The 15,764-nt window shown below is 40.7% G+C and overlaps 1 protein-coding gene across 2 annotated transcripts in view; it reads left to right on the forward strand.

Moving 5' to 3' along the window:
- The window catches only part of Pdgfd (platelet derived growth factor D), a 215,166-nt gene that overhangs the window by 121,175 nt on the left and 78,227 nt on the right, over nucleotides 1-15,764 (forward strand). For both annotated transcript variants that reach the window (XM_057768565.1, XM_057768566.1), the window contains exon 3: nucleotides 2,418-2,598. In XM_057768565.1, coding sequence (XP_057624548.1) covers nucleotides 2,418-2,598 — 181 coding nt within the window. The remainder of the gene's footprint in view (nucleotides 1-2,417; nucleotides 2,599-15,764) is intronic.

A 15,764-nucleotide genomic window follows, 5' to 3' on the forward strand; every position in this document is an offset into this window, starting at 1 on the left:
GCAAATGTTATATTACCAATAAAATGGTCTTTTTTCTAAAAAAAAATAAGTGCTGTGTTGGCAGTGTAGAAGGCCCACAGAAACAGACACTACCATCAATCACAATTACATATTTCCCTGAGGATAGACTGGGGATCTATGACTTTCCAAGGCCTAGAGAAGCCTTTGTGATAAATTAGATGCATCTAATCCAGGTCCCCTGAGCTGCAAACTGTAACCCAGGCCAAAGTCCGCCACAGGCACAAAGTGTCAAGACCCTGCTTGTTCCAGAGGTTAAGCCACTGTAACCATGACAGGCAATGGTGATAGATACTTAGGCCAGGACCTCTCTAGACATGGGAAGGAAGCCGAGCAACCCTAGGGTCCTTGTGTTCTTCTTCCCTGAGCAGGGAAGAAGATGAGAGTCCGCTAATGACCCTCCCTCGTTAACATGCTTATCAGAGAAATTTCAGGCTTCAGCATCTTACCCCTCAATTATCCTCTGTGAGACCTCTGGGGGATTTTCTTTTTCTTCTTTGTACTTTACTGGCTGTATTTATTCTGCATTGCCAACGAACTCCTGAACTACTAAATCTTTTCCACAGTTTAGTTTCCTCTGAATAATAAAAAGAGGTGCATCCAACTTGGTTGTCCTTTGTTTCATTTTTATTATGCTGACAGCTTTTATTATGCTGCTGTTTTCCCCCAGAAAATAACAGTATGGACTATTATTTTTCTAGGAGCACACAGGGTAATGTATACCAGAAAGCAGAGTCAGATACACACATGGAGAACTAATTAACATTTGCTAAGAAAATAAACTAAAGCTGATCTGTCTTTCAGCCTGTGTGTGTGTGTGTTGACAAAAAATGTGAGAGGGACAAAATTTAAATAAAATGCAATTAAAAGGATTGGAGGAGAGAACATGGTAGTAGATCCGTCTCCACCGAGGACGTCAGCACCATCTCAGCTTCCTTTGCAGTTACTGTGCTAAAATAGCCTGACAATAGGAACTAGTGGCTGAAAAGTCCTTTTTTGCTTGCAGCTCAAAGGTGGCAGGGAATTCAAGCAGCTGGTCGCATGGCAATGTCAGTTGTGAAATGGGGAGGAATAGCCTTGATAGTCTACGATCCAGGGCCCAGGCCTGGGAGCGGTTCCTGTACAGTGGATGTGTCTTCTCACCTCACTAACCAATGGAGACAATTCTCCACACATGTGCCCCAAGGTCTGCATCCCTAATGATTCTAAACCTCATCAAATTAACAACTGTGGTCTATGTTCACAGAAAAAATATGTGAGCTTGGGAGATTTGTTTTCTCCACCCTGAACAATTCTCTAACACCTGCCAGGGGTTCTATAGTTAGTTCATTTTATTTCTGGCACGGCCACTCAGGTTTGGCATCCAATGCCACAGAGTTCAATGCCTTAAGTGTCCCTGTTGTTAAATGTCAAATGCAGGTCCCTGACCTTCCGTCTTCTGCTCCATGCAATGAACCAGAGCTTCACAGCCCTGCCTTGGCTTTTCTGAGTTGCTATCAGAGTTAGGAACTCACAGATGACCTTGGTGTCACCAACAGTCCCATCATTAGCATAAACTGCAGTATAACTCCAGAAGCTTTCCTCACTCTCCTGCTTGGAAGCCCCAGAGTCTTAGGTGAGCCAGAACGAGGGCCTGATACCTGCTTCCCTATAACAGAAAGCAAGCCACAGATGAATTGGGACTTTGGCCCAGACAATATCCGAGCGAGTCTTATGCTGGCTCACTTTCCGGGCCTTTCATCCATTGAAGCTGCTTCTCAGATTTTCCAGGATGGAGTAGAATGGTACAGGACGACAGACGTACACAGAATGGGTCTGCGCTATTCTTTATAGACTAACACTGAGAGTGATTCTGTGTTAATGTAGACTCATTCGCCCGCTGTTGTGAGAACCAGCATTACTGATTAGCAGGCATAGCCATTTAGCATCATATGCTTTCCTTTCTAAAAAATGTCAAAGAAATGAGGCCCTTTGATCTATGAAGATGTCAATCATGTGCTTCTCAAGGAAGTGTTGAGTGGGCAAACTGTTTCACAATGAGAAGTGGTTTGCAATCTTCACATGGTGAATATTAGGACATGTAGCTCAACTTACCTCTAAAATATGTTATATATTACAGCTACTTATTTTTTCCAGAAAACATTCTAGGCTTCATGTTCTGAAAGTTGCTCTTAATTACATAGGACATTGAAACTCTCATAGTGGAGGAAATGAGGGTTCTCTCTGTGTAGACCGATTGAATTTCAAGTTTGCCAAACTTTTCCCCACACAAGCTTTCGGATTTGCATTTCATTGCTGCAGGTTATTGTTTTCAGTTAGTTGGTTGTAAGAAATGATGTGTGAGTTTTTTCCTCAAATCAACTTTAGTAAAAACGTTAATGGAATCCCATTGTTTCTAGGTATGATTTTGTGGAAGTGGAGGATATCTCTGAAACCAGCACTGTAGTTAGAGGAAGGTGGTGTGGTCACAAGGAAACCCCTCCAAGGATAACGTCAAGAACAAACCAGATTAAAATTACATTCAAATCCGATGATTACTTTGTGGCAAAACCTGGATTCAGAATTTATTATTCATTTGTGGTGAGTAGCTAAACTGCTCCGTGATTTAAGAAGACACTGAATTCATAGAGCATGAAGATCATTTTCTGAGATTAAATATAGTACTATGAGGGGTAATATAGTCAATTCCCTATTTCATGTTTTATTCCTTCCCTATGGACAAAATCTTAAAGCCTTCATTTGTAGGAAGACCATTTTGGATCTAGTCTGTTAAACTCAGGGCCATGGATCTTGAGGAGAAATAGAAAATAGAAATAGAAAAGGGTCTGTAGAAAGTATGGTCAATTCAACTAAAGCACGGTAAATATATCTTTCTAAATGGGTGGGGAGTGTGTGTATGTATGTATTAAACATGTTTTAAGAGTTAAAATAGAAAACAAAATATTTCCTCCTTTGATTTGGAAAAGTTGTTCATAAATTCTATCACAGAATTAAAATCCTGCTGATTTTAGCTTAAATAATACCCCAGTGTTGAGAAGGGACCATGTTGTTGACTAAGAGTTTGAGAGTTAGCAAGCATCTTCAAGAACATAAAGTCCTACTCTGGGCTGAAGAATCTGAATCCTGTTTGATACACTCATGCTTATTTATAACCTGCCTTCTACCTAGGCCTCTTGCAGTCATTTCCAGCATGAAATGGTTATGAGTGGAAATATTCAACCTCATAGTAAGCTGGAATCCACATTAGAGTTATTCTAGCTGTTAATTCATGTGGTCATGAATCTTCATTCCCCTTCCATTCGTCTAGCATAAAGTACGGGTGCCAAGTAGGGTGTAGTATTCTAAGCTTGTTTGATCCCTTTTGTCTTTTCTGTTTGAATTGAGCTTAGAATAGAAAAACATCTTGTTGTTTTTATCATCCAATGTTTTCTTGCATTGTTCTGAATTATTAAACACTAAGTGATTTCTATACCAGAACAGAGTCAGTGAAAAGCTAACAGGAGTTTACCCTGGTTCCAGTTTTAATTTAGAAGAAAACATCCATTGTGGTTTAGATTATTGCAGACTTAAGCGATACTGCTAACCATGGAAATTAAGTGTGAATGTTTAGTTTCTCCATTTCATTCCTCTTTAAGCTATTGTTCCCAGGCAAAGTGGACTTGGCACATTTGGTGGGTGATGGGAAGGATGGCTCAGCAAAAGAGCTTTTCTCCTTGAAAGGTCAAGGACTGCTGGTCAAGTACATATGCGTTCTGCAGTGCCTTGGATGTGGTTAAGTAACACACTTTATAACCAGAGATAACTTATTTCTCTTTTTATTTTACTTGTTATTCATTGTATGCATGTGTGGACATGTGTGTGGGTCTGTTTGTTCATTTAGTATTTGTGGAGATTTATATTCATTTCTATACCCTACTTTTTAAAACTTTATTTATTCTTTGATAATTTCATGCATAAATACAGTGTAATTAAATCATATAGATCTCTATTTTCCCCTCCAACTACTTGTGAATAACCCCCAAGACATGCTCTCTCTCTCTCTCTCTCTCTCTCTCTCTCTCTCTCTCTCTCTTTCTCTCTCTCCATGCCTTCCTTCTTCCCTCCCTCCAATATTTCACTGAGCTGAATTCCTGCTGCCCATAAGTTCATGGGTGTGAGACACCACCCTGGGTGACCTGCTCTGAACTATACCACTGAAAAAACCAATTGTCTCCCTCCCTAGTAACCACCAACTACTAAGAGCTCCTCATTCAAGGCTGGAGCCTTATGACCTCCTTGCCTCTCCAATCTGGAATTCTGGCTGGTTTTGCTCTTATATGAGTGCAGTGGCTAGCATGTTCAGAAGACATTGATTTGCAGCAGTCATCCACAAACTCTGGCTTTTAAAATCTGTCTACCACTTTTTTCCACGGTGTTCCCCAAGCCTAGGGATTAGGGATGTGGTTATCTGTCCCATTTAGGGATAAGAATCCCACAGCCTCATATTATCTGTGCGTTAACCAATCTTGAGTCTTTGCTTTAAGTCATCCTGACTGAAAAAGTAGCTCCTTCGAGAAGTAGCGTGCTGCACTATGGATATGAAGTATTTAGAAGACAGTTGATACTATGTCTCTCTAGCAAAATAATAGTAATAAGTTCTCTCCAGGGTCTATGACCACCCAGCCACCAGTTCTTGACCAGGCATACAGTACTATGCATGAGTTTCCACAGTTGATGAAAGCCTTAAATACAACTAGAAATCTGCTGCTTACCTTCATAGCATCCAGTCACTATTTTGTCAATAGACAGCTCTTGCCAGACCAGTCATTGCTGTAGTTTGTACAGTTCACAGTTGGGTCAGACTGCTGATGGCTATACTTTTCTCCAGTATAGCCTGCAAAATACCTTGTGGCACCATGAAAGCAGGAGAGACAGCTTCCCGGTGAGTGTCAGTTGGATTTCTCCATGCCTTGTAAGCAAAGTGTGTGATGTCTTCCACAATAAGATCTTGCTACCTAGTTCTAATGGATAACCAGGACCAAAGTGCACATTATTTGGGTCGATCTCTGGGGATACACACCACCCATCCAAAAACTTGACAGGGTATAATGTAAATAAACTTTCTTTGGACTGTTAGCTCTTAAATGATGACACAGATACTTCTTATTAAGTATGAAAGCATGGTCTTAGCTTAGACTTGTTTTCAAATAACTCTTAAAACTTAAATTAACCTATTTATATTAATTGTTAATCTACATTCTGCCACATAGTTCATTAAGCATCCTCCATGCTGTATGTCCAACATCCTCCAAGTCCCTCTGACAAGTCTTTGCCTCTCAGATTCTTCCCCCAGGTTCCTATCTCTCCCTAGAAATCTAGCCTATCCTTTCCTGCTTAGCTGTTGGTGGCTCAGCTCTTTACTAAACTAATCAGAAGGTGTCTTAGGCAGATAAAGTAAAACATAGATGAATCTTCACAGTGTACAAAAAGATTATTCCATATTCCCCCTTTTTGAGTAATAAAAAAAAGGAAAGGTCTTAACTCAAGCACAGTAAGACTACGTACAATAAGAATGATTATCTAGTAAGACTTATGTTCACGATCCAGTTCATTTGTATTTGGCAAATTGGGTGAAAGTACTCTATCTATCCTATCTTGGGGAGTTCAAAGTTTGGTACCTAAATCACTTCCTTTCATAACTTTGTGGAGATCACCCCTTATGTTCTCATGGTTTTTACCCTTGCCCTTAGTCTTATGCCCTCACACCCTCACCTTTTTTAGCCCTTTTTACCCTTATGCCTCATCCCTTATGTCTGATGCTTTGTCCTTATGTCTTATGCCCTTGTGCTCATCTTCCCCTAAGGAATAAAGAAACCTTTATGAAAATGGTGCCTAAATCAGTCAGATCTCATTCCCAAGCTGTGTTCTCTTGTTGTAGAAGTGCTGCCCTGAACCTTGAGAGAGTGCTGAGGCTGGTACTCGGTAGCTCCTGACACCTGGTATCAGACTTCAGAAGTGTCAACCAGCACTAAATCAGGCTGTACTGAGTTTTCCTTTCTTCCTCTCTTCGTTTGTTTCCTCTGATGCTTGAAGGGACCCCCACAGTTGTCTAACATACCATTTAACATTGGTTAGAGAATGATCAAAAAGTCTTTGTAGTAGGGAGCTGCGGGCCTGCTTTTCGTCCTGCCCGGCTCCTGCATGGCTAGCTTTAAACCCAAAATAATGACACACAAACTGTATTCTTTTAAACACTGCTTGGCCCATTTCTGTTCATGTGTGTAGCACTCCAAGGTGCGCTTAGCGGGAAGATTCTAGCCTATGTCTATCCTGGGTCGGAGCTTCATCGCATCTGCTCTGGAGAGGAGAGCATGGCGTCTGTCTCTCAGAGGAGCTGCTCTGCATCTGAGCTCACTTCCTCTTCCTCCCAGCATTCTGTTCTGTTTACTCCACCCACCTATGTTTTAACCTATGAGGGCCAAGCAGTTTCTTTATTATTTAACCAATGAAATCAACAGATTGATATGACACTCCCACATCACTTCCCCTTTTTCTGTTTAAACAAAAAAAGGAAGGCTTTAACTTTAACATAGCACAATTACATATAACAAAACAGTTATATCTATTTTATCTTTTATCATAACAAAGGAAAACTATAACTATCTATCTATTCTTCAACTCCATCAAAGACGCCAGAAAATACAATATTACCTAAGCAAACAAAAAGTAAGCATTTTTCAAAACTCTAGAAATGACAGAGACATCTCGCTGCCTGGACAGTCACCCAAAATTTCTCTGTACCATTGGGGCATCCATCTTCTGCCTACAGGCCCATAGTATCCAGAGACTTTTCCATGAAGCAGGAAATTTCAAAGATAGTTCAGTCACTATCTGCTAGGTCCTGCAGAATGTCTCGTGATGGAGGAAGGTCATTGGCTAATAAAGAAACTGCCTTGGCCCATCTGATAGGGCAGAATTTAGATAGGTGGAGTAAACAGAATAGAATGCTGGGAGGAAGAGGAAGTGAGCTCAGACTCGACAGCTCTGCTCTCTGGAGCAGACGCCATGCTCCCCTCTCCCTGACAGACCCAGGATGGACGTAGGCTAGAATCTTCCCGGTAAGCGCACCTTGGGGTGCTACATACATGAACAGAAATGGGCCAAGCAGTGTTTAAAAGAATACAGTTTGTGTGTCATTATTTTGGGGCATAAGCTAGCCAGGCAGCCATGAGCCGGGCTGTGGGAAGAGGCCCACAGCCCCTACTACAGATGGCGCCCACGTGGATAACTGCATCCACAGAAAGCCTGAGAAAGCTTGGGAAAGAATAGAGTAAAGCGTGTTTTCTTGGTAGCAGCAATTTCTTGGGTCTGCTCTGCTTGCTAGAGGCAAGCAAGTGCTCTCATCTAAGAGAGGCTTCCTGACTCAGCTTCAGCTGTGAAACCTTGCAGCTCATTTAAGAGGTCCTGCCACGAAATACTTAAAACGGTGTTGGTGAAAAGCTGAAGGCATGCTTTTCGGTTTTCAGCCGTAGCAGGAAAAAAGTTGTGCTGTTTTAAAATGCCGGCTTTCTGGGCCATCCTGCCAGGGCAAACTCTTGACTGAGGCAGGAGGGCTGACTACAGAGAGAGGACTTGATTGTTGTCTGTGGATGTAATGCTGCAGTTTGCTTGTTGGCAAAGACCTTGAAACGCCACAGAGTTGTGATAAACATGGCTACAGCTGGTATCTCCGCCATGAGGCTGGAAAGCTAAGGAATGGCACGACTTTCGTCCTACTGATATTGCTTGGTAAATTAAAGACTCATGTGGTCAGAAAAAGAGAGATATACAGTAAAGAGAGATTCAAAGACAAAAGAAAACTTTAAATGATTTACAGTGTGTTTAAAAATATATGCAGGCTGAAAGTTAAAGTTCTTAAAAGTAAAATAAGGAAGAAAGAGAGTAGTTGGGTGTGGTAGTACACACCTTTAATCCCCAACACTTGGAAGGCAGAGGGAGATTGACCTCTGAGACTTCAAGGTGTGGTAGCACACGCCTTTAATCCCACTGCCTGGGAGGCAGAGACAGACAGATCTCTGAATTCAAGGACAGCCTTGTCTAAAGAGTTATTCCAGGACGAAGATATACAGAAAATATAAAGTAAAAGTAAAAGTAAACAAAATAGAGTTAAAATAAAGCTGCACAAAGATGGAAATTACACAGAGAATCTTGATACTGTATGCTATTATGCTCTCTTTGAATTGGTTTAATGCTGAGGAAGGAGCAACAGCTACTAAAAGATATTTGTTTATAAATGCTGCTGAACTAATCCAAGATAGATATTTTCAAAATACCTTGACTTCAGAATTTGGATCTAAGGATATGATACTTTGGAAAAGAGTTTCTTCTTTTGTTTTCACAGAGGATGAGACTCTTTGGATTGCTTCTTCGATCCCAATATGGTATGATAGACCACGTCCTCCTGAAGGGTTGCTGTGAACACCTTCAAAAAATTACTTTGCTCAACTGCCAACTGAGAGGAACCTAGCACACAGGTTATACCATGAAAGACTTGATTAACAGCGCCCCCATTCAGCAGGAAGCAGTTTGGAGAGAAAAAACTGCGCCCATGTTCCCATATATTGTTTATAAATGTTCTTTTACATTTAAAGGGGGAGATGATATAGATGTGAATAATTTGCATTGATATGAATCTTGGTTTGCTGATATTAATTTAAGGTCAATTTTATTATATGTGTATGTATTTCTGATATTGATTAAGGTATTGTGATTGTATAGTTCATTTAAAAATGTAATGTATATAGGTTGCTAATGGATAATCATCAATAATAGTAAAGCTTATAGTTATGTTAGTTAGATTTTCTAGATATATAGAGATATATTTCAATTAGATAGGCATTCTTCATATCTTTCAAAGACTACAGAATATGGCATTTTAAATGTTTTAATAATTTAGGGCTTTTCATGATAATGAGACACGTCTGCTCCTGGCAGCACCAATCTACTTCAAGAGGAAGATGGGCACCGAAGAGGCTCCTTATGGAGTTTGATAGCCATTTGGGCAAGAAACTGCTCTTGCCTGGACTGTTGCATAAACTGGACACAGAGAACCCTCAGAGAGAGGACTACTGAACTTGCCTAAAGGTGAGATGGTCTTTCGGGGTTCCTGACTCATAAAATAGTCTGCAAGACATTCTGCAGGACACAGCAAAAAGTGACTGAACTGTCTTTGGAATTTCCTGCTTGATGAAAATGTCTGCTGGATACTATGGGCCTGAAGGCTGAAGATGGATGCCCCAACAGTACAAAAGAACTTTGGGTGACTGTCCAGGCAGTGAGATGTCTCTGTCATTTCTAGAGTTTTGGATTTCTTGTTTACTTAGGTAATATTATATCCTTCTGGAGTCTTTGATGGAATTGAAGAATGGATAGATAGTTATAGTTTTCCTTAGTTATGATAAAAGATAAAATGGATATAAATATTGTAACTGTAATCCTTGCTTGATAACTGTTTTGCTATATGTAATCTTACTATGTTAAAATGAGAGCCTTTCCTTTTTGTTTAAACAGAAAAAGGGGAAATGATGGAGGAAGGTCATTGGCTAATAAAGAAACTGCCTTGGCCCATCTGATAGGGCAGAATTTAGATAGGTGGAGTAAACAGAATAGAATGCTGGGAGGAAGAGGAAGTGAGCTCAGACTCGACAGCTCTGCTCTCTGGAGCAGACGCCATGCTCCCCTCTCCCTGACAGACCCAGGATGGACGTAGGCTAGAATCTTCCCGGTAAGCGCACCTTGGGGTGCTACATACATGAACAGAAATGGGCCAAGCAGTGTTTAAAAGAATACAGTTTGTGTGTCATTATTTTGGGGCATAAGCTAGCCAGGCAGCCATGAGCCGGGCTGTGGGAAGAGGCCCACAGCCCCTACTACAGTCTCGCAGGCTCTTTCATAAATCAGGAACCCCAAAAGATCATCTCACCTTTAGGCAAGTTCAGTAGTCCTCTCTCTGCGGGTTCTCTGTGTCTAGTTTATACAATAGTCCAGGCAAGAGCAGTTTCTTGCCCAAATAGCTATCAAACTCCATAAGGTGCCTCTTCGATGCCCATCTTCTGCTTGAAATAGATTGGTGCTGCCAGGAGCAGAGTGTCTCATTGTCATGAAAAACCCTAAGTTATTAAAACATTTAAAATGCCATATTCTATAATCTTTGAAAGATATGAAGAATGCCTATCAAAAATATATCTATGTACATCTAGAAAATCTAACATGACTACAAGCTTGACTATTATTAATAATTATCCATTAACAACCTACATACATTACATTTTTAAATGAACTACACAATCACAATACCTTAATCAAGATCAGAAATACATATACATATAACAAAATTGACCTTAAATCTAAATCACTAAAGCAAAATCCATATCAATGCAAATTATTCATACCTATATCATAACCCCCTTTAAATGTAAAAGAACATTTATAAACAATATTTGGGAATATGGGCGCAGTTATTTCTCTCCAAACTGCTTCCTGCTGAATGGGGGCACTGTTAATCAGGTCTTTCATGGTATAACCTGTGTGCTAGGTTCCTCTCAGTCGGCAGTTGAGCAAAGTAATTTTTTGAAGGTGTTCACAGCAACCCTTCAGGAGGACGTGGTCTATCATACCATATTGAAATAGAAGCAATCCAAAGAGTCTCATCCTCTGTGAAAACAAAAGAAGAAACTCTTTTCCAAAGTATCATATCCTTAGATCCAAATTCTGAAGTCAAGGTATTTTGAAAATATCTATCTTGGATTAGTTCAGCAACATTTATAAACAAATATCTTTTAGCATCTGTTGCTCCTTCCTCAGCATTAAACCAATTCAAAGAGAGCATAATAGCATACAGTATCAAGATTCTGTGTGTGTTTTCCATCTTTGTGCAGCTTTATTTTAACTCTATTTTGTTTACTTTTACTTTTATTTTTTCTGTATATCTTTGTCCTGGAATAACTCTTTAGACCAGGCTGTCCTTGAACTCTCAGAGATCCATCTGTCTCTGCCTCCCAGGCATTGGGATTAAAGGCGTGTGCTACCACACCTTAAAGTCACAGAGGTCAATCTCCCTCTGTCTCCTAAGTGTTGGGATTAAAGGTGTGTACTACCACACCCAACTACTTTCTTCCTTTCTGTCTTTTAGCCTGCATATATTTTTTACACACTGTAAATCATTTAGAAATTTTCTTTTGTTTTGTTTTTGAGTCTCTCTTTACTGCATATCTCTCTTTTTTTTTTATCTGACCACATGAGCCTTCAAATTACTGAGCAATATATGGGTAGGATTAAAGCCGTGGCTTTGCCACGTAGATCCAACCCATTCCTTAGCTTTACAGCCTCATGGCAGAGGTACCGGCTATAGCCATGTTTATCACCACAACTCTGTGGCGTTTCAAGGTCTTTGCCAACAAGCAAACTGCAGCAGTACGTCCACAGACAACAATCAAGTCCTCTCTCTGTAGTCGGCCCTCCTGCCTCAAACAGTCAGAGTTTGCCCTGGCAGGACGGCCCAGAAAGCCAGCATTTTAAATAAAACAGTACAACTTTTTTCCTGCTACGGCTGAAAACTGAAAAGCATGCATTCAGCTTTTCATCAACACCGTTTAAGTGTTTCGTAGCAGGACCTCTTAAAAGAGCAGCAAGGTTTGCAGCTAAAGCTGAGTCAGGAAGCGTCTCTTAGACGTCTCTTAGAGCGCTTGCTTGCCTCTAGCAGGCAGAGTAGAACCGAGAAATTGCTGCCCCACGTTGGGCGCCATCTGTAGTAGGGAGCTGCGGGCCTGCTTTTCGTCCTGCACGGCTCCTGCATGGCTAGCTTTATACCCGAAATAATGACACACAAACTGTATTCTTTTAAACACTGCTTGGCCCATTTCTGTTCATGTGTGTAGCACTCCAAGGTGCGCTTAGGGGGAAGATTCTAGCCTATGTCCATCCTATGTCGGAGCTTCATCGCATCTGCTCTGGAGAGGAGAGCATGGTGTCTGTCTCTCAGAGGAGCTGCCCTGCATCTGAGCTCACTTTCTCTTCCTCCCAGCATTCTGTTCTGTTTACTCCACCCACCTATGTTTTAACCTATGAGGGCCAAGCAGTTTCTTTATTATTTAACCAATGAAATCAACAGATTGATATGACACTCCCACATCAAGTCTTCACTGTGACACCTAACTAATTGTAGTCATGATTCTGCAAGATCGCATTTGTGCTGAAATTGTTCTACCTTATCAACACTGATATTAGGAGATATCTTTTGGTCTGGGGAGATGGCTCTGTGACTAAATTGCTTGCTTTGCAATGACGAGGACCTGAATTCAGATCCCCAGCATCTACATACAAGCCAACTACGCTGATGAATACCTATAACCACAGTGATAGCGGACAGAGGCAGGAAGATGTTGAGGGCCTGCTTACCAGCAAAAATAGTCAAAGCAGATAGCTCCAGTTTCAGTGAAAGAAAAAAAAAAACCTAGTGCCAAATGTGAGATATACAGTTGTGGGGTATTTGATCTCACTGTGTAAAGACGTGTATCTGTCCTTCCTTGCCTGTCTAAGACACTGTCTGATTGGCTTAATAAAGAGCTGAATGGCCAATGACTCAGCAGAAGAGGATATCTTCTGGGTGGAGATAGGAACTCTGGGAAGGTGTGTGAAGTGAGAGAATCACTGGCAAGAGGAGAGCTATTGATTCACATTGCAGAATGTAGATTAATTTTAATGGGTTAATTTAAGTTATAAGAGCAAGTTGGGAATAAGCAGAAGCAAAGGTCAAGGCTTTCATAATAATAATAAATCTCTGTGTCATTATTTGGGAGCTGGTGGTCCAAAAGAAGTCTGACTATATTTGTAGTCTAATCCTGAGAAAACCCAAAACGTTATGGACATATTTCCTAGCAACCCCAGTCCCTCAGGTACTCCCAGGGATTGTGTATTAAGACACAGATCCTTTAAGAGATCTTGCTGTTCAGCCTAGCACTTGAACAGCTGGATATAAGTCTGCCTCAGTGCAATGTGGTTGAGCACAACTGTTTTGTGTCCCCTTATTTAAGTAATAATAGGCATTCGGATATTTGAGGCATAGGAATTATTTTGAAGGAGTCATCATGCCCCTGGAAAATGGAAAATAGCTGTTAGAAAAAGCTGTGGTACCTTTCTTAGCCTCCTTATATCAAGTGTGTCTATCTTCCTACCTCAGTGACTGTTCAGGTACATGAGTCAACCTTTAGAAGCTGTATGCAATAGGTTCTTGGGGATATAAAGACTCAATATACTAGAATTAAATCTACATGGCCAATTTTCAAATGTTTTTTTTTCTTTTTTTTAATTAATTTATTTATTTAATTATTAAAGATTTCTGCCTCCTCCCCACCACCGCCTCCCATTTCTCTCCCCCTCCCCCAATCAAGTCCCCCTCCCTCATCAGCCCAAAGAGCAGTCAGGGTTCCCTGCCCTGCGGGAAGTCCAAGGACCTCCCACCTCCTTCCAGATCTAGTAAGGTGAGCATCCAAGCTGCCTAGGCTCCCACAAAGCCAGTAAGTGCAGTAGGATAAAAACCCAGTGCCATTGTTCTTGACTTCTCAGCAGTCCTCATTGTCCGTTATGTTCAGCGAGTCCAGTTTTATTCCATGCTTTTTGAAAAGTCCAATTCATATTTTAATAATATTTTATTATATGATATTGTGGATGGTTAATGATACTGAAGTATTGTGGTTTGGGTTAGGGTTGAATCTTATATTTAAGCATTGTTTAATGTGCTGGGAATTCATTCTTCTGCCTTTCCTCCCAGCAGTGTCATAGTCCCCTCCAGAGCAGACAGGGGAAAGAGAGCTGTACAAAGAGGCATGCTTCGTATTGGAGGCATGTTTCACTGGCTGCTGATAGTGTGATGTTAAACAAGATGTTCACTCTGCTTTTCAGCCAGTAACTCTGAGGTATCAGATTTTAGAAAGACAGGAAGAATGCTTTTCTCAATGCCTGCATAGTGCTCAGTAATGAGTACTATCCTATCCTCCCCATCGCTAACTATGTATTGGTCTCCTGAAGATAAATGGCAGTTAGCTTTTTGAGGATAAGAAGAGTACGAGCATTTACCCTGTATGTATTTTACACAATCCCATGTTCTAAACGGTTTGTAGAAATGACTCTTCTCTGAGAAACTGTGACCCATAAAAGAATTCCATGGTTCTACTTCCTTGGTATGTCTTTCTGCACATTTCATTCCATTCCATTGAGGAGACATAATTAAGTGGAAGAAATAATGCAATCAATCACTTGCTTAATGTAACTATCTAAATAAATGATCACCCATCTCTTACTCAGTTTGTGGGGGAATGAAAAACTGGTGCACGATTAGGAAAAGCATTCTAATGTCCACTAAGCATATCACTGCACACAGTGTTCATGGACAGAGAAGGCTTATACAGTACTGTGAATTTTAGCTCTGCTATTTACGGTTTCAGTTTCTTCAGCTCCACAATGAAGATGATGTTCTTACTTTGGTTGTGATAATTCACTTAGTTAATTTTCAAAAGCCATTCTGCATGGACTATATTAATCACTCAGATATTCTTTATTCTAGTCACCATCAATGGTATTACTACCTTATCAGGAGGCATGTTGTCGTAATTGGAATGTAATTGGCCCCTATGAGCTCATAGAGAGTGGCACTATTAGGAGGTGTGGCTTTGTTAGGGTAGGTATGTTTTCTTGGAGGAAGTATGTCACTGTGAAGGCAGACTTAGGGTCTCATATATTCTCAAAATACTGCCCAGTGTCTCAGTTTACTTTCTGTTGCCTATACAAGATGTAGAATTCTCTGCCAGCTCTCCAGCACCATATCTGCCTGCACACTGCAATTTCCCACCATCATGATAATGTAAGCTACCCAATTAAATATTTTCCTTTATAAGAGTTGCTGTGGTCATGGTGTCTCTTCACAGCACTAGAAACCCTAATTAAGACATAGGGGATCACAGTTAAGAGATTACATGGATCACAATAGAGACTTTGAACTTTGGACTTTTAAACATTGTTGAGACTGTGATAGACTATGGGGCCTTTTGAAGTTGTACTAAATGCATTTTGCATTATGATATTGTTACAAGCTTCTGGGTGCCAGGGAGTAGAATGTGGTAGTTTGAATGTAGACCCCCCATAAGCTCATAGGGAGTGGCAATATCAGAAGAAGTGGCTTTGTTGGAGGTATGGCCTTCTTGGAGGAAGTATGTCACTGCAGGATGGGATTTGAGGTATCATATATGCCCAAGACACACCTGGAGTTTCAGACTACTTCCTGATGCCTATAGGGTCAAGATATAGCTCCTTCTCCTCTCTCAGATCCTTCTCCAGCACCATGTCCATGTCCTCCTGGATGCTGCCATATCCCACCACGATGATAATGGACTAAACCTCTGAAACTGTAAGCCACCCCACTGAATGTTTTCCTTTATAAGAGTTGCCATGGTCATGGTGTCTCTTCACAGCAATGGAAACTATAACTATGACCCCTGTGAACTCTTAAGTCCTTGCTAGTGCATACACATATGAGCATGTATGTGTACAGTGGAGACTGTTTGTGCATGTGTGAATTTGTGCAAATGTGGAATATGTGTGCACATGTAAGTGTATATTGCACACCTGTGTACTGTGAACATATTTCACTTTCTTCATTCAAGGAAGTATTTTTATTGTCTGTGACTATAAACATGAGAAATATAATTTTTTAT

The sequence above is a fragment of the Chionomys nivalis genome, chromosome 4 (assembly GCF_950005125.1).
Source record: "Chionomys nivalis chromosome 4, mChiNiv1.1, whole genome shotgun sequence".
Classification (NCBI taxonomy): domain Eukaryota; kingdom Metazoa; phylum Chordata; class Mammalia; order Rodentia; family Cricetidae; genus Chionomys; species Chionomys nivalis.